The following is a 19,026-nucleotide window of genomic DNA, read 5'->3' on the forward strand; positions in this document are numbered from 1 at the left end:
CTTGACCTCGTGATCCACCTGCCTCAGCCTCCCAAAGTGCTGGGATTACAGGCTTGAGCCACCGCGCCCGGCAATTTTTGTATTTTTAACAGAGATGGGGTTTTACCATGTTGACTAGGCTGGTCTCGAACTCCAGACCTCAAGTGATCCACCTGCCTCGGCCTCCCAAAGTGTTAGGATTACAGCTGTGAGCCACCACATCCAGCCTGCATTTTGTTTTGTTGTTAGTATTTTTTTAATACTTGAAATTTGCTTGTCAATTGATTTTTTACTTGCTTATTATGTGTTCTTGCTGGGCTGTGAACTCTGTGCAGGCAGGGACCTTATCTGTCTCATTTGCCCTGTTTCCCTTGAACCTACAACAAAGTTTGGTGCATAGTCTAGACTGTAAATATTTACTATTTGTGTAACGAATCATCAAATCTGCTTTCCTGCATGGCCACAGTTGTTGCCACAGCCTGCCTTAGGCCCTTGCTAGAATATGCCCCCGGAAATCACCTTGGTTCATGGAGTCTGAAAGGTGGGAAGAGAAATGAGAGCAGGAAGGAGTAGTGCCCCTCATTCTCGGGGCTATATTTCAAGATCCCCCTGTGACTGCTTGAAATCATGGATAGTACTGAACCCTATATAGATGGCTCTATGTTGTTGTTTTTTTTTTTTAATCTGATAATTGAGACGGCTACTAAGTGATATGGGGGACCATAAACTACTACCCCGATATATGATGCTTTGTCAGGCTGAACTGAAGAGGCAGCTTCAAGAGCTCTCTGACCTCCCCCACCCCCCATGTCTTAATCCTCTGTCTCTCCCAAAGCACAGAACAAAGTTCTCTGAGATTCTTTTATTCTGCCTAAAGTCTGAACCTACTAAAGAAGAAAATAATCACCTCTGGTCCCCTCCCTGAGTTTTCATTAACTGAATTCCATACTGCAGGAAGAAAGACTGAAGTCTGCCAAGGCACCTGGACAGATTTGTCACAAACCATTGTCTGGTCTGTGGGCCCAATAGGCTTTGTCCCAGGCCACTGTATGCTTTTTTTTTTTTTTTTTTTTTAATGGAGGTTCATTCTTGTCACCCAGGCTGGAGTGCAGTGGCAGGATTTTGGCTCACTGCAACCTCTGCCTCCTGGGTTCAAGTGATTCTCCTGCCTCAGCCTCCTGGGCAATTGTGATTACAGGCATGTGTCACAATGCCTGGCTAATTTTTGTATATGTATGTATGTATATATATATATATATATATATATATATATATATATATATATATATATGTTTAGTAGAGATGAGATTTAAGCATGTTGACCAGGCTGGTCTCAACATGATCTGCCCACCTTGGCCTCCCAACGTGTTGAGATTACAGGTGAAACCCTCCATGCCCAGCCTCACTGTATGTTTTAAAGCCCATTGAATTCCTTAAAAATCATTTACTATCCCCCTAAAATTATCCATGCTTCCTTATCTCATTTTCCCCTAAGAAGAAGGGTATAGAACCATCTGCACATCATTGCATCGTGGAATAATCACTGTGATTTATGTGCATGTCAATAATTTTTTAGGTCTTCTATTAATCTGCCTTTTGACAGTTGACTTCCAGTGAACCTTCAGAGGGCAAAAGTGGGGGCATTCCTTTGGCCCTGATGGTGCCAGCATAACATGTTGGAAAAGGAATGATTCATGCTACTCAGAAGGGCACGAAACTTGAAATTGATGAATTATTTATTTCTGGACTTTTTCACTTTCTCACTGCAGTTGACTGAGTAGTACTTCAGTCAATGAACTAGAAGGAGGACCGGGAAAGTGAGGACCCAGAGGCCAAAGGAGGGAAGACTACAAATTGGGAGGTCAGCAGAGTCAGTGCCACTGTGGGGTGTGGGGAGGGGCCTCCAGAGGGGCTACCGGCCTCAAAGAAGGCAGGAGCAGGAAAGCATTATGCTGAACAGTTTGGGACTATAGAGAAAGAGATTGTGAGGGTAGAATCTCAAGGTTGCAGATGAGTTTAAAGTGTTTTTGGGAGAACAGGAATTTTGGAGCACATGTGTATACATGTGGACCCAGTGATGAGAAAGGAAGCAAAGCTAAACAAGGCAGGAAGAGCAGGTGACAGCCACCTTAGGGCAGGGAGAAAGTTGTGATGGGCCACAGGTAGAGGGATTGAAATGGAGGAGGGAGAAAATCCTTTCCTGTAGGATGAGGGGGAGCAGGGAAAGCAAACTCTCAAGAAATGTGTGCTCCTATAAGGTCTTCATCTAGGGGAAAACTAAAAATCTTTGGTATAATCTGAGCAAGTAGTGAATACACGTCAATGTCGTTTTGGAAATGAGATGGGCTAGTGTATAGCAAATGTATCTAATTTTTTAATTTAATTTAATTTTTTTTTGAGACGGAGTTTCACTCTTGTTACCCAGGCTGGAGTGCAATGGCGCAATCCCGGCTCACCGCAACCTCCGCCTCCTGGGTTCAAGCAATTCTCCTGCCTCAGCCTCCTGAGTAGCTGGGATTACAGGCACGTGCCACCATGCCCAGCTAATTTTTTTGTATCTTTAGTAGAGATGGGGTTTCACCATGTTGACCAGGATGGTCTCGATCTCTTCACCTCGTGATCCACCCGCCTCAGCCTCCCAAAGTGCTGGGATTACAGGCTTGAGCCACCGCGCCCGGCCTAATTTTTTTATTTTTATTTTTTTGAAACAGAGTTTTGTTCTGTCACATAGGCTGGAGTGCAGTGTCATGATCTTGGCTCGCTGCAACCTCTGTCTCCTGGGTTCAAGCGATTCTCTTGCCTCAGTCTCCTGAGTAGCTGGGATTACAAGTGTGTGCCACCACTCCTGGCCAATTTTTGTGTTTTTAGTAGAGATGGGGTTTCACCTTATTGGTCAGGCTGGTCTTGAACTCCTGACTTAAAGTGATCTGCCCACCACAGCCTGCCATAGTGCTGGGATTACAAGTGTGAGCCACTGCACTGGGAAACGTATCCAGTTTAATAAATAGTTTGTTCTTAGTGGAGTTTGCAAAAGCATAGGTATTTTGTCTTCGACCCTGTTGTCTCCAGCTCCTTTCTAACATTTTCCAGAAGCACTGGTTTGGGTTATATATATATATATATATATATATATATATATATATATTTTTTTTTTTTTTTTTTTTTTTTTTTTGAGACAGGGTTTGACTCTATTGCCCAGGCTGCAGTGCAGTGGTGTGATTTTGGCTCACTGCAACCTGGGCTCAAGAGATCCTCCTGGGATCAAGAGATCCTCCCATCTCAGTCTTCTGAGTAGCTAGGACCACAGCTACATGTCACCACACCCAGATGATTTTTTTTTTTTTTGTATTTTTTGTAGAGGTGGGGGTTTCACCACATTGCCCAGGCTGGTCTCAAACTCCTGAACTCAAGTGATCTGCCTGTCTCCATCTCCTAAGGTGGTAGGACTACAGGCATGAGCCACTATGCCCAGTCTGGTTTTAGCAATATCGTGTTGGTTGATAAAATATTTGGTAATTGGATGAGAAGAGAACTGTATTGCATCCAGTGATGATGCAAATGGGTGAGGAGAAATGCTGCCACTTGCAAGGTTTGTGGATGGGAAGGTTGAAGGGAGGATAATGAGAAAGCTAGCTTAGTCCTCAAGGCCAGTCATTAGTCTTGATTATTGTTTTTTGTGTTTCACTTCATGGCACTCAGTAAGTATTTGTTAGTGAGCAAATAAATATAAAGTCAGATTCTGCACACAACAGTCAGAGAAATCTTGTTTCCTGGAAAAGCTAGCCCAATTAAGTACAGGTTTCCATAGTCAGGTCTCCTGGTTCCATTTTATTCCAGCTGTAAGGGATCAGAGAGACTTTAGCCCAAGGTATTTCTTCAAAGCAGTAAATGGAAGTGTTTCCCTGCATTAAGACTGCACAGGAGAACTGCCATGACCAGGCTCTCGGCCTCCTGTGGACTCATCCCACCTGGTGTCCTGGTAGCCTGGGCTATCTCAGGCTGATCTCATCATTCTAGCAGTGATGGCCTGGCAGAGACATTAAAGGGCTTCTTCATGGAGTCTGGCTGCTTTCACATCCTGGCTTTGCTGGGTTAGACTGGAGATATGAGTTAACTTCTTAGTGACTCCACTTGCTCATTTGTAAAACTGGTATAGTAATAGCTCCTGTCTTAAAGGATTGTTGTGAAGATTAAACAGGACAATGCAGGTAATACATGCAGGAAGGCGTCTTGCACACAATACACAGTAAATGTTAGCCATTATATTGAAAATTATAGTTGCCTTTGATTAATCCAAATTAACAAATTTATTTACTAAATTTAATTTGACATTCTTTGAAAATACGCTACATGTGTGCATACTGAAAGGCCGAGAGACACAGGTTTTTGGTGGTGAAAGCTTTAGGCCCACCAAGGGCAGCATCTTTCCAGCTGAAGTTGTGCTTGTGGGAGGCGAAATGACTTGCCCAAGGCAATACCTCTAGGAATGGCTCAGATAAGTTTACTATGTTTTTTGACTCTCAACACAGTTATTTTTCCACTATATCTTATTTCTAGGCGTTGTTCGTTGTTTTTTTCGAAAATCATTCCAAATTATGTCCTAATTTGACTTTCTTCATGTTCATCCGAGAAAAGCAAAGGCCGGGCACTTGAACAGGAACAGCTGTCGGCTCGGGGCGCGGCGCCCGGGTTGGTGGGGGCTGCAGCGAGGCCAGACTCTAATTGGTCCACGGCCTCGGCCCGACTATCCAATCAGCAGCGCCTGCGTCATCCCGTCATTGCCGGGGCTGCTGCCCGCGGAAATTCGAAATGGCTGACGGGTCGCTGACGGGCGGCGGTCTGGAGGCGGCGGCCATGGCTCCCGAGCGCACGGGCTGGGCGGCCGAGCAGGAGCCGGCGTCTCTGGAGAAAGGTGAGCTCCACCATGCTGGGCCCGAGGAACCGCCTCTCAGTGGATGCCTGGGACGTCGGGACCCTCGGTGGGCGCCTGGGTCGCAGGCCTTCCGGACCCGGAGGTCCAGGGTGGAGCGGTGAACTGCTGGGAACCTGTGACCGGGAAGTCAAAATCAGGCTGTACCTGGTGTCGGTGTAGGGGACTCCTTCTCTTCCCTTTCCCCGTTTCCCCCTCTTCCCCCCACTCTCTGGCCTCAGCTTCCCCGAGATTGGAGGGGACTGGGTTGGGCCAGGAATTCCCAATCTGGATGCGCTTTGCGGAACTGTGCATTTACTGTTGCGCAAGGGGTCATCTTTTTCATCTGCATCTCAAAGGAGATCATGAACTACACTTCCCTTTCCCGAAGAAGAGGAAAGCTTGAACCCTTTGCCTAGATGGCTGTCCTGTGCACAGAGGGTAATGACGTGTCCAAAGTGAGAAGCCCCAACTTGGGCCAGAAATAGAACCAGCATCTCCTAGTTCTCCGCCCTTTCTTCCTCCTCATAGTTTCATTACTGCTTTTTTTTTTTTTTTTTCTGACATTTTAAGCTGGTTCTGTTTTTACATTAACACTTTCGGTTGTATTGTGTAGCAGAGAGTCCCAGAGAAGTGAGAAAACATAAGTGTGACAATTCCACTACTAACCCACCTTTCCAACTGGCAAAAGTTGGTTGTATTTGTGGCGAAGACGAAGCGAAATAATGTTTTTAAAGTGGCTGCAAACAGAGAGAAATACTGCATGACATCACTTATATGGGGAATCTAAAAAAGAGGAAGTTATAGAAAGAGTGTAGAGTGGTAGTTGCCAGGGGGAGAATGGGGAGATGTTGGTCAAAGGGTCCGAAGTTTCAGTTACTCAGGGTGAATAGTTCTGGAGATCTGATGGACATACAGCATGGTGACTATAGTTAATAATACTGTGTTATTATTACAGTATTAATAGGCAATGACGTGATGATGCAGATTTTGTGCTTGAAATTTGCTAACAGAGTAGATCATTAGTGTTCACACCACATACACACAAAAGGTAAGTATGCGAGGTGATGGAAATACTAATTCACTTTACTGCGGTAATCATTTCAAAATGTATAGGTATATCAAAACATCATGTAATACACTTTATTTTTTATTTTATTTTATTATTTTTGAGACAGAGTCTCACTCTTGCCCAGGCTGGCGTGCAGTGGCACGATCTCAGCTCACTGCAACCTCCGCCTCTTGGGTTCAAGTGATTCTTCTGCCTCAGCCTCTCAAGTAGCTAGGATTACAGCTGCCCACGCCCGCCACCACACCTGGCTAATTTTTGTACATTTAGTAGAGACAGGGTTTCACCATGTTGGCCATGCTGGTCTTGAGCTCCTGACCTCAGGTAATCCACCTCCTTGGCCTCCCAAAGTGCTGAGATTACAGATGTGAGCCACCGTGCCTGTTAAAATCTTCAAATGTATATAACTTCTATTTGTTAATTATACCTCCATAAAGCTGGAAAAACAAAAACAAAGTAGCTATAAAGAATGGTGCTGGAAAAAAAAAAAAAGGTGTTGAAGTACTACTATTTCTTTACTAAACATATACATTATGTAATAGGCACTGTTGTAAATTATTAACAAATAATTTAATTAATCTTCTTAATTGAAGTAGATGTACTATTTTATCTTCCCTTTGTAGGAGAAGAAGCTGAGGTACAGAGTGATAGTCACACAGCCAGTAAGGTACTTATACCTTCTAAGGCTCATGTGCATCAGTGTTTGTGAGCAGTAGACCCTTGAGTATACTTTGATCATCTGTAGATCAAGTACTTCTGGTGGTGTGAACAGGGACAAATAAATGAAGGAGGAAGAGTAAGGAGAAAATCAAGGGGGAGAGGGAAAAAAGGCTTCTGCTAACAGATCAGATACCTTCCCTGAAACCACCTCTCGAAACTACTCTACATTCTGAAAGCTACCCTTCTTACCGTTGCTTATTTGGTAGATGTTTCATTTATTAAAAACTTTTTTTTTATTTTAAAAATAACTTATTACACAGAATTAGATATGCCACTGGCTGAATCATAACTTATGTAACATTATGTGTAGCCCAAACCTAATGTGATTTGCATTTTCTGATCTTTTCCTTAGACACAGTCATTGAAATTACTGAGGAACCTAATACCCTTACTGAAGTAAACCTTTTGGATTATTAAGACTCGACCATCCCTGTTTATTGAAGGGCCATTGACAGACTGATATTGTAGGAAATAAAGGGAGAGTTTAACCCATCTGAGGGGAAGTCAGCTCCCTTTCTTAAAGGAGCTTTATGGAATTGTTTTGGAAAATAAATAAGATACTTGATCATTGTAACTTACTAACTGTAGTATAAATCACAGGCTGTATGCTTTGAAGGAGAACTTGGGTGATTTCCACTGAATTAAAAATCAACTGTCTTCCAGCTGGATGTGCTGGTACATGTTTGTAGTCCTAGCTACTCAGGAGGCTGAGGCAGGAGGGTTGCTTGAGCCCAGGAGTTTGAGGTTGGGGTGAGCTATGATCGCACCATTGCACTCCAGCCTAGGTGCAGAGTGAGACTCTTTCTGAAAGAAAAACAAACAGCTTTCTGCTGGCCCCCAAAACATCATAGAACAACAACAAAAATCTAACTGTTAAAGATCTTAAACACTTATTGTTTTGAAGTAGAATTTGGATTTTGAAATATTTTTAAGTTTGGAAAGCTAGTTTCTTCTGATAATGGTAGAGGTAAGTAGAACATTCATATTCAGATTCTGGTTTGTATTTTGTTTGGGATTTCTATGCAAGGATATGAAAATAGAAGCATTCACTAAGGCACTGGAACTTGCTTTTTTTTTTTTTTTTTAAGGTTTGTTCCAAGATGAAGATTCATGCAGTGATTATAGCTACCATGATAAACCAGGTTCTAGTTTACAGAGTTTTATGCCAGAAGGAAAAACTCTTTTCCCAGAAATTTTCCAAACAAATCAACTTTTGTTCTATGAGCGATTCAGAGCCTATCAAGATTACATTTTAGGTGAGTAGGTTTTTTGCATCTTTTTTTTTTTTCGTTTTGCAAGTAGATTGTTTGTTTCAGTCCCTCAGATTGCCAGTTGTTTCTGAGAAAGTGGATTTAAGTGGATTTATTAACTTCCCTCTGCTTTATGCATTCTCATTGCTTCCTGTGTTTAATTTCTTTGTAGCTGACTGCAAGGCCTCTGAGGTAAAGGAATTCACAGCTGATTTCTTGGAGAAGGTCCTTGAGACATGTGGATGGCGGGCAGTCTGGCATACTAATGTGTTCAAGGTGCTAGTTGAGGTAAGTTTAATTTTGTTGTTAAGACCTTTGTCTTTAGCTATAAGCACTTTACTTCAGACTGTTATAGCCAAAGTGCTTATTTTTAATTAAAATTTATGAGCTGATTCAAATAGCATGTAATTCAAATTCATATCTAATTGCCATGTTGTAGCAAGTGTTCCACAAATTTTAAAGGCAATTGAGGAGTTTCTACCAGGGAATTAAACTGGTTTAATTAAAAGAAGGTATTTGAGATCACTTAAAAAATGAGGCCTAATTATGAAGTTAATGGTTTCGAAAAAGTTTTTAACATCTTAATTGTAGTTCATTAAGCAGCTCAAACCTAAGAGACATTTTTATTTATTTATTTTTATTTACTTTTTTTTTGAGTTAAGTCTTGCTCTGTTGCTCAGGCAAGTGCAGTGGCATGATCTTGGCTCACTGCAACCTCTGCTAAGAGGCATTTTTAAACTAGCCCATTTTTTGCCTAGCAAATGTGTAGATATGTGGTTAATCTCTTGACAGTGTGTCCCACTGTAGAATGTAAAAACAATCTTATTTTTCACCTGACTGGGCCTTTTACATTACATTTGCATTCTAATTACAGCTTTGAATTTTTCTCAGTGTTTGTTAACTGACCACAAAAAGCCCTAGTAAACTAAAATGTCAAACCAGGGGGTGTGAATCCAAGTTGTTGCTGCGGCTCCCTTAGAAAATGGCATCACATACTGCAGTGATTATGTACGAGGTAGTGGATTGCCCAGCTGCTGCTTGTGAGTTTTAAAATTTTTAAAACTTCAACCACAAAATGGCATAATCTGTTTTTAAATAGATTATGCCATTTTGTGGTTGAAGTTCAGGCCTATTCATTCGTTTATGATTGTTATCCCCCCACTGCTGCCCCCGCCACCAATCAGTTCTCTGAAAATTATCAAAGTCATTGTTTTAAAAGAGAAGCATGACATTTCTCTGCTTAAAACTTTTAATACATTGCCTTTACCAAGGTCTTAGTATTCCCTTTTTGGCTTCTCATTGTTATAGAAAACACGTAAAATCTATGCTCCTTTGGATGTTCTTCATGTCCTTTCCTCTCTCTCACCTCATCTCTTGTTGCTCCACTGCACCCCCCTCCTCCATTTCCTCCCTTTGGCTCCAGCAAGAAGGACTGTCTTTCTGCTCCTCCAGCTGCTAACCCTGTCTCTGCCACAGGCCTTCTGCGCCTTTCCTGCTCTTCAGATGGCTGCTTTCTTCTCATCTTCCTCAGCCTGGCTCAGAGCTGACTTCCCTGGCCATCTCAGCAGAACCAGATCCTCACCCCTGCTAGTTTCTCTCTGTCACCTACTCGTTACCATCGTGCTTACTGATCTCCCTGATTACAGTGTAAGCTCCGTGAGGGTAAGAGCCAGCCTGTCTTGTTTATCCTTTGTATTATGGGTAAAGGTTCCCCACTCCTGTTGTATGCTTTTAAAAGTATCAGGCTGTCATTAGTGTCTTATAGGTGTATCTTAATTTTGATTTCCTTATGTTAAATCACATTATATTGAATTTCAGGTCACAGATGTGGACTTTGCAGCCTTGAAGGCAGTGGTGAGGCTTGCCGAACCATACCTCTGTGACTCTCAAGTGAGCACTTTTACCATGGAGTGTATGAAGGAACTCCTGGATCTGAAGGAACATCGGCTGCCCCTGCAGGAGCTGTGGGTGGTATTTGATGATTCGGGAGTGTTTGACCAGACAGCCCTTGCAATTGAGCATGTCAGGTAGGAAAAGAAGTTGAGAAAAATAACCTTGTGGCCATAAACTTTGGATGAAATTTCTGGTTTGTGTCAGACCTAGATTTAAACTCAACTATAAACTTGGTTCTTGCAATATTTAAAAATATCCAAAGACAGGATAATCTTCTTAAAATTAAAATGTTTTAAATCAGGCCGGGCGCGGTGGCTCACGCCTGTATTCCCAGCACTTTGGGAGGCAGGTGGATCACAAGGTCAAGAGATCGAGACCATCCTGGTCAACATGGTGAAACCCCGTCTCTACTAAAAATACAAAAAATTAGCTGGGCATGGTGGCACGTGCCTGTAATCCCAGCTACTCAGGAGGCTGAGGCAGGAGAATTGCCTGAACCCAGGAGGCGGAAGTTGCGGTGAGCCGAGATCGTGCCATTGCACTCCAGCCTGGGTAACAAGAGCAAAACTCCATCTCAAAAAAAAAAAAAAATGTTTTAAATCATTTTATGATAATTTCAAACTTAGAGAAAAGCTGAAAAAACTAGTATAGTTGACTCTTGAATGATGTGGGGGTTAGGTGTGCCTATCTTCCCCCACCCCTAGTTGAAAATCTGAGTACAACATTTGACTCCCCCAACACAAAACTAAAAATAGCTTACTGTTGACCAGAAAAGAAGCCTTACCATTAACATAGTTGATTAACACATATTTTGTATGTGTATTATCTTATAATAAAGTGCTAAGAAAAGAAAATTCGTAAGAGAAATGTATTTGCTGCTCATTAAGTGGCAGTGGATCATCATAAAGGTCTTCATCCTCATCATCTTCACCTGAGGAGGAAGAGAAAGAAGAGGGATTGATCTTGCTGCCTCAGGATGGCAGATGCAAACGAGATGGAGGAGAGGTAGAAAGGGAGGCAGGAGAGGCTGGCACACTCAGTGTTAACAGTGAACCACACGAAATTCAGACCTGTGTTCTTCAAGGGTCTAGTGTATAAATAATTCCTATTTGTCTTTTACTTGACTTTCCCAAATATTAACAAAAGTAGGGGCTTCTTAATTTGGTTTGTATATAAACTGGCTTAAAAGTTGTGGATGTTAAGGCTTATGGTTGGTATATTTCAATATAAGAGTACAGAAAATAGAAGAAGAGAAAGACAGTGAAGAAGGTTATATACCATGCTATATGCACTGCTAAAAGATGAATGCACAGTTTGTCAAGCATCGGTCTGGTCAAAGCAAGCATTTTCTTAGGGTGCTTTTAGGATCATTAGGGGTTGTATTCCTACCTGTCAGCCTTTTTTGCCATAGTTATTTCCACTGTAAAAGCAGACCACTTGTCCCTTACGTGGGAAAGAAAGCCCATACCTGGATCAGTGGGTATGATTTAAACAATTTTTCAGATCAATCTTTTATTAGATGGCTCCTGATACAGAGAGTCGTTTTGGATCTTCTGTATTTAAGTATATTCACCAAAGAAGGCTTACTTTAGCTATTTAAAAATAGACTTATATTCCTCCAGGAACTAGAAGACTGAGTAATAATTAATGACCATTATGTAAATAATATTGCTTGGTGTTTTGTAGTATAAAAAGTACTTTCCATTTTCTATACCATTAGTGAGTTAACCTGGTTTTGCTGAGCTTAATTTGAATGCTCTGCAAAGAAGCAGAGTGTCTCAGGCCCTGCTGCCAACATCTTACAGACAGTTTCTAATTGTTGCAAGAACATGTAACCCTAGATGTTCGGTATTGGGCCAAGCAGAATGAATCTAAACCAGTTTCTGTCCAGAACCAAAAGAACTCCCTTCCTGTTCTCTCATTTTACAAAAGTCTGCCAATTGAAGCATTTGAAGATACAGGGGTAACTGATAAGTCTAGGAAATTAGGAATCAGGGAGCTAATCTCTATGGGCATAGAAGTTGGTAGAAAAATAAGTATCTGGAATGTTATTTGGTAATATTATTTGAAGAGGAGCCTGGTTAAATTTACTCTTCATTTTGAGGGCTGAGATTTGGGCCAGTGCCCAGAGAAGGTCAAATTATGAGGGTTTTCATTTGTTTGTTGATTCAATAAATATTTGAGTGCCAGGTTCTTAGTCAAGGATGGGTATGTCTGGTGCATGAGACAGGCACCATCATCAGGGAGCTGTCTGTCTAAAGCTAGGAGATGAACCTTGATGAAATAATCATGCACAGATGTCTACTTGATTAGAAGTAGCAGTGAGTGCTGGGAAGAATTACAGGGTGTCCTCAGATTAGGTCAAGTTGCTGTTCTAGGGTTATTTTTTGGAATAATGACATTTGAACTTGGGTTAGCTTGGGGAAAGGGGTGGCGGGGTGGGGAAGGAAAAAGATTTAGGAGCTGAGTGTGTTTAAGGGACTGAAAGGCCAGCATAGCTGGAACACAGACAGTGCTGGGAGAGACCAAGGAAACCAGATTAGAGAGGTTGGCAGGGGTCAGATGGTGCAAAGCTTTGTTAGCTAGTCATTTTTGTCTTTAAGAGCAGTGGGGGCTGGGCGCGGTGGCTCAAGCCTGTAATCTCAGCACTTTGGGAGGCCGAGGCGGGTGGATCACGAGGTCAAGAGATCGAGACCATCCTGGTCAACATGGTGAAACCCCGTCTCTACTAAAAATACAAAAAATTAGCTGGGCATGGTGGCGCGTGCCTGTAATCCCAGCTACTCAGGAGGCTGAGGCGGGAGAATTGGCTGACCCCAGGAGGCGGAGGTTGCGGTGAGCCAAGATCACACCATTGTACTTCAGCCTGGGTAACGAGCAAAAATCCGTCTCAAAAAACAACAACAACAACAAAAAAAGCAGTGGGAAGCCACTGAATCGTTTTTATTTTTGGGTATCACTAGTTTTGTGTTTTTGTTTTTTTTTTGAAACAGGGTCGTATTCTGTTTCCCAGGCTGGAGTGCAGTGGTGCAATTATAGCTTAATGCAGGCTTGAACTCCTGGGCTCAAGTCATCCTCCTGCCCCAGCCTCCGGATCAGCTGGGATTACAGGCATGTGCCACCACTGCCCAGCTAAATGTTTTTACATTTTTTAATTTTTGATTTTTGTAGAGATGGGGGTCTCGCTCTGTTGCCCAAGCTGGTCTTGAATTCCTGGGCTCAAGCAGTCCTCCTACCTCAACCCCCTGAAGTACAGCTTTGTGTTTTCAAGGGTTCATCGTGGCTTCTGTGTGGAAAACAGATGGTGGGGGATGGAATAGGGAGACCAGTTAAAAGGCAAGAGAGAGAACTAGAGTGGGGATATGGAGAGGACAGATGGAGGCTTCCTGAGAAAGCAAAATGGCTGGGACTTTGTGGTCCAGCAGATACAGGAGATGAGAGGATAAGAGTGATATGAGAGAAGTCAAGGCTGACTTCCACATTTCTGGCTTGAAAGAATCAACACTAGGGGAGGTACAGATGGGAATGATGTGTAAATGCTTGGCATGGTACTGGTGAGGATGACATTGAAGCCGAGTCATGGAATGTAACTATAAGCTTACCAGGTGGAAAAGGTGGAAGGCACTTCTGGCAGCTTGACTAACATGTTACATGGAGGTTTGAAAGAACTTGTGAAATTGAGAGTTTATGTACAACAGCTCTGAGGCAGGAGAGGTGCAGTAGGGCCAGATTATGAATCTGTTTATAGTAGCACGTTCAGGACTTCTTTCTGAGGGCTAAAAGGGAGCCAGCAGAGGTGTTTTGTTTTATTTTTTAAATTGAGTAGAGCTATGCTTAAGTTCATCATAAAAACAAAAAATAAAAAGACTACTAGAGGCTGAAGGGACTAACAGCCCAATCTATAGTAATTAAGAGATGACTGGTTTCATTTTCAGTGCTTCCTTTTCACAACAGAACTTCTTCAAAGAGCTATATATAGTCACAGTGTATACTTCCTGATGTCCGCGTAACACTTCTACCCTGACTTCATCTCTGAAATTGTGCTCAAAGACTTCCGTGTTCTTGTGTTCAGTCCTTGTATTCATGTTCTTGTATTCAGTTGACATTTCACTGTCCCGTCTTGCCTCTGATCTTACCTTGCTTGACCTCTTGACATACTAGGTGTTTGATCATTCCCATCTTCTTAACACACTCTCCTCTCAGCTTCTGGGACACCACTGTTCAGCTGATGTCTTACTGGCTTGCTTTCTTAGTCATCTCGACCAGCTTTTCCTCTCATGCTTAAACTTTAGAATGTCGGAGTTATCCAGGGATCAGCCCTAGGCCATCTACTATTTTTTCTCCAATCAACCTTGGAAGCACTTTGGAATCACCTGAGGAATTTCTTTATAAAAGTATTCTAACCAATACATGAAGAAAGTGATAGACTGTCAGTATTTTGTAACCATTAATGAAATAAAGGTTCTAGACTGTGAACATCAATGACTGCTGCAACCATTAGAGAAGGAGAACTTTGTAGTGGGTGCATCAGGCTGACAACCTGAATCTGTTGATCAGTCTTAACCTCACGAAAAGACATAGCCAGGCATTGTAGTAAAGTCCTCAGTTACTGTTATTAGTAGGTTCTTAGAAACTGCGACGTTAATGAAACCAGTTTTACCATAGACTGACTGATATAAACAAAATTAAAGTTTCTGTATCATATATCTGGTCATGAAACCAGCATCAAACTCCTAAATAAAGACTCCAAGCAATTATAATCTTTTTTTCTTTTTTTGACACAATTCAGCTTTATTTTTACTTAATTATAGCAATTTTTAAAAACCCCATGACTTTGTGCTATTTCTAATATTTAAATACAAAACATTTCAAATTTTGCACAAATAATTTTGGCTAATGCATTACTATATTTGAATAAAGTTAGATGAAGCAATGATTCCTCCTCTGTGTTTGAAAGGAATGAGTGTGGTGACAGTCACAGAATGAGTCCCTGGGATCAGCTCAGTGGTGGAAAAGTCTATTCTAGTTTCTAATACCCCAAAGCTAACTTTTCAAATGTATTTCTTTCTAGCATGTAGAAAGGGCTTTCCTTGGCTGCCAGGAAGTGGGGAGCAGGGATGTGGCATGGCGATGATCTTGGGACAGCCATGCATACATACGCTCAGACACTTTGGAAAACTGAGGAGGGGGAACAGGGAGACAGAATCTTCATCTTCTTCCTTTTGTGGACTGGGTAGGAGGGCGCTTGGTGACAATTTCCTGAGTGTAAAGAAGGAATACAGGTTTGAAAGGTTTGTAATTATATGTTAAAACAGGTACTCAAAACCAATACTGGGGGGTGGGGGAGAAGATGCTGTAAACACTTCTATTTAAAATGAAGATTTCTGGAACAACTATACTAATAGTGATATCGTTAAGACATTAGCTGGTAAGATCTAGCACTGAAATAGCTTTTTTTTTTTTTAACTTGTGAGGGATCTTTTTAAAGCACCACTTAAAACCTATATATTAAAAAAATTAAATATATAAAAACTGTTCTAATAAATGAGTTTGAGAATGCACAGAAAACAACAGAACCCATTTTTTAACCTCTGGTAACTGAAGTGGAGCATGAAATTCAAAGCCACTTTGGGGATGTCCTACATTGTTCACCTGAAGGGAAACAAATGCAGAGCTATCAGTTTCTTGATAAATTCCCAGAGCTTGGAGGACTACGGTTTTCATAAATACGGTCACTGGACTGATGACTTCTAAATTTTAAATTTGATACCCCTAAAAAGTAACATGATTTATAAGTGGTTTTTTTTTTTTTTGAGAAATGACCAAAAAATTGGAACAATTTTTAACAATTTTAGTTTTAATAATTTCTGAAAACTTTAAATTCTACACATATTTTGAAACGCTCTTCCAAACAAGATAGACTAACAATAATACATGTCTACTACACTGCAGAAGTAGCTTAAACTTGCCAAGACATCCTCCTTTGTACTTGTTTCCTGGGAGAGTTGCTAGGTCATTTTTGCCGGTGGCCAGCAGCCTCTTTAAGAACAACAAAGGATGTACTGTAAAAGTCACTCTTAGATGTTTGCCCTGCCAGCTAACGCCTTCTCTGCACACCGCACCTGAAGGAGCACGGAGCCCGCAGGGCTGGCTGGCCCTGGCTCTGGCCTCACCGCTGGTTGGGCCGCCTCTCGTACTTGTCCTGGCTGCTCCACTTCCATGGTGGGGAATAACTGACGGAACCTCGGGCAACTGTGCTTGTAAGAATGGCTTCTGCGTTTCTTCGGGTTTTCTTCTTTCTGGGGCCTGGCTCTTCGCTGGTTCCTTATCGCCCTCTTTTTGTTCATGGTCTTGCTCTTGATGACAGGGCAATGTGTTTTTAATTGTGTTAGAAATCTTTTATTGGTACCAGCAAGAGGACAGACACGGCATCCAACCCATGCGTCCCATTGTTTCAGTTCTAGTTTTTCCACGTTTTGCCTCCTTAAGCAGTTCTTCTATGGCTTTCCTCTCCAGTTCCTGGACCTCTTCCAACGTGGAGGCGTTTTCTGGATCCTCAGGTGGTGCTATCCTATCAGGGGCTCTGCCCCATAGCGCGAGGCGTGGAGGCGAAGCAGGAAGGAAAGACCGACCGACGGAAGGCCGCAATTATAATGTTAAACATTGAAATAAATGTGAACTATACATACATTAAGAAATATTAATGCAAGCAAGATAATTATTGACCCAATTTCCAGGCAGTGGCTCACGCCTATAATCCCAGCACTTTTGGAGGCCGAGGCGGGCAAATCATGAGGTCAGGAGTTCGAGACCAGCCTGGCCAACATGGTGAAACCCTCCCTATCTCTACTAAAAATACAAAAATACAGCTGGGCTGTATTTTGTAAAAATGCAAAAGACACCTGTAATCTCAGCTACTCGGGAGGCTGAGGCGGGAGGTAGAGGTTGCAGTGAGCTGAGATTGAGCCACTGCACTCCAGCCTGGGCGGCAGAGTGAGACTCCGCCTCAGAAAAAAAAGAGCCCTAACAAAAGCAAGGATTTGGAGAAACTTCTTTAGCTGATCCACAGAAGATCTCTATGTTGCGTGACTCGTGACTATGAACCATAGCAAATATGCAACCTTCTCTAAGATAGGAGAATTGTTTTAATTTACTCTTTAGGTCTCACCCCTCCAAAATCCTAATGTTTTGAGTCAGTTATAGAATTTGAATGATACTCAGTTTCATTTCAGATTTTTCTACCAAAATATTTGGAGGAGTTGGGATGAAGAAGAGGAGGATGAATATGATTATTTTGTCAGATGTGTTGAACCTCGATTAAGATTGTAAGTATTTATTACTGACCTTGTCGTACATGTTGGAAAAATAGTTATCCATGTTTTAGTTTTGGCTGTGAGGTGCGTACACACACACATACACACACACACACACACACACACACACACACACACACATTTTCTCTCTTTCTCTCCAGGGGCTCATAGACAGAAATAGACTGATGTACAAATTATACCACCCCTTTACATGTTATTAAATGAAACTTATACAAGTGCAGAGAAACCTGCTTTTAGTGTTTATAAACTGAATGTAAAAGCAGGGAGTTCAAGAACATCTAAATTAATAGCTCACTGTTTTGTTAATTTGAATAAAATTCAGTTGAACTAGTGGATTAAAAAAGCCCTTTGTTAAATTCAATTGTTTGAAAAACAGTGACATTATTTGAATTCTAGAAGACTTTTTTCCTTTAATTTTATGAAGAATACTTTAAAGGTATATGGCTTTACTCTAAGTTCTTATAGTAAAACAGCAGGCTGAAGTAACAGATCTACCTTAGGATATTTTGTCAGCCTCCCGCCTTAAACCTTATTTCAGAAATAGATGAAAAGAATAAATAATATCGGTGGTAAATAAAAATTTTCAAAAAAACCTAAGCACACATTCTTCAAATTAATCATATTTTGGCAGAAAAAAACCCTCAAAAAAATACCAAGATTAACCACAAACCCAAATACAAGTAGTTATTCTATAGTGACCTTATTAACTGTGGCATTTATTTTCCCACTAGATGGTGCTTTAAGACCAGTAATTTTTTTTCTTGTATTCATGAGCAATAACTTCATAGGCAGTGCTGCAATAAAAATAAAATTATAACTTATACTACAAAAAATAATTGTAGATGGTAATTTTTTCCCTGTTTGAAAGATGATTTTTTTCCCCATGTGAAAGATGAGGTGAGAAGATAAAGAAGTAAGCCTCTACATTTTTGTGTAACGCAAGTAGATTTGGTAAGTTTCTCTTGGTTTTAATAGTAAATAATAATAAAATAAAAAGTGTCTGAGGCCCAGCATGGGGGCTCACACCTGTAATCCCAGCAATCTGGGAGGCTGAAGCAGGAAGGTGACTTTTTTGAGACAAGCTCTTAGGCTGTTGCCCAGGCTGGAGTGCAGTGATGTGATCTCGCTCACTGCAGCCTCAACCTCCTGGGCTCAAGTGTTCTTCCTACCTCAGCCTCCTGACTAGCTGGGAATACAGGTGCATGCCACCACACCAAGCTAATTTTTGTATTTTTAGTAGAGATGGAGTTTCACCATGTTGGCTAGGCTGGTCTCTAACTCATGACCTCAAGTGATCTTCCTGCCTCGACCTCCGAAAGTGCTGGGATTACAGGCCTGTGCCATTGTGCCCAGCCTGGGAAGACCTCTTGACCCCAGGAGTTTGAGATCAGCCTGCATAACATAGTGAGACCCTAACTACAAAACCTAAAAAAGAAAAGTTAGCTGGGTGTGGTGGGGCACGCCTGTAGTCTCAGCTGCTGGGGATGCTGAGGCAGGAGGATTACCTGAGCCCAGGAGTTTTAGGCTGCAGTGAGCTGTGATTGAACCACTGCCCTTTGGCCTAGGTGACAGAGCAGGACCCTGCCTTAAAAAAAAAAAAAAAAAAAAGTGTGAAAGTCTGATTAATAGTTCTACCTGGTTTAGAATTATGTATGTCTGATTTCAGCTGTTCATAATTGGGCTATGATTCTATTTAGGCTTTGCAGTTTTTCCATTATGTATTTCCTATTTTTCCATAGCATATTCAATAAAATCCCAAAATTTAATAAGCTTGAGGATTTTCTAGGTTTGATACCCTTGTTGTTAAAAAGAAATGACTGGTTTTGGTTGATGTGAAATATGATAAGTGAACATAATGTATATCTGGCAGAT

General features: G+C 41.6%; 1 protein-coding gene and 1 pseudogene across 1 annotated transcript in view; one reads left to right on the forward strand and one right to left on the reverse strand.

Moving 5' to 3' along the window:
- The first annotated feature begins 4,784 nt into the window (after positions 1 to 4,784).
- Positions 4,785 to 19,026, forward strand: part of SHCBP1 (SHC binding and spindle associated 1) — a 40,060-nt gene continuing 25,818 nt past the window's right edge. The window contains exons 1-5 of the mRNA XM_003937281.4: positions 4,785 to 4,891; positions 7,766 to 7,933; positions 8,100 to 8,215; positions 9,746 to 9,954; positions 17,053 to 17,145. Coding sequence (XP_003937330.3) covers positions 4,789 to 4,891; positions 7,766 to 7,933; positions 8,100 to 8,215; positions 9,746 to 9,954; positions 17,053 to 17,145 — 689 coding nt within the window. The 5' untranslated portion in view covers positions 4,785 to 4,788. The remainder of the gene's footprint in view (positions 4,892 to 7,765; positions 7,934 to 8,099; positions 8,216 to 9,745; positions 9,955 to 17,052; positions 17,146 to 19,026) is intronic.
- Positions 15,990 to 16,344, reverse strand: LOC120366335 (protein POLR1D-like; annotated as a pseudogene).

This window comes from Saimiri boliviensis, chromosome 1 (genome assembly GCF_048565385.1).
Source record: "Saimiri boliviensis isolate mSaiBol1 chromosome 1, mSaiBol1.pri, whole genome shotgun sequence".
Classification (NCBI taxonomy): domain Eukaryota; kingdom Metazoa; phylum Chordata; class Mammalia; order Primates; family Cebidae; genus Saimiri; species Saimiri boliviensis.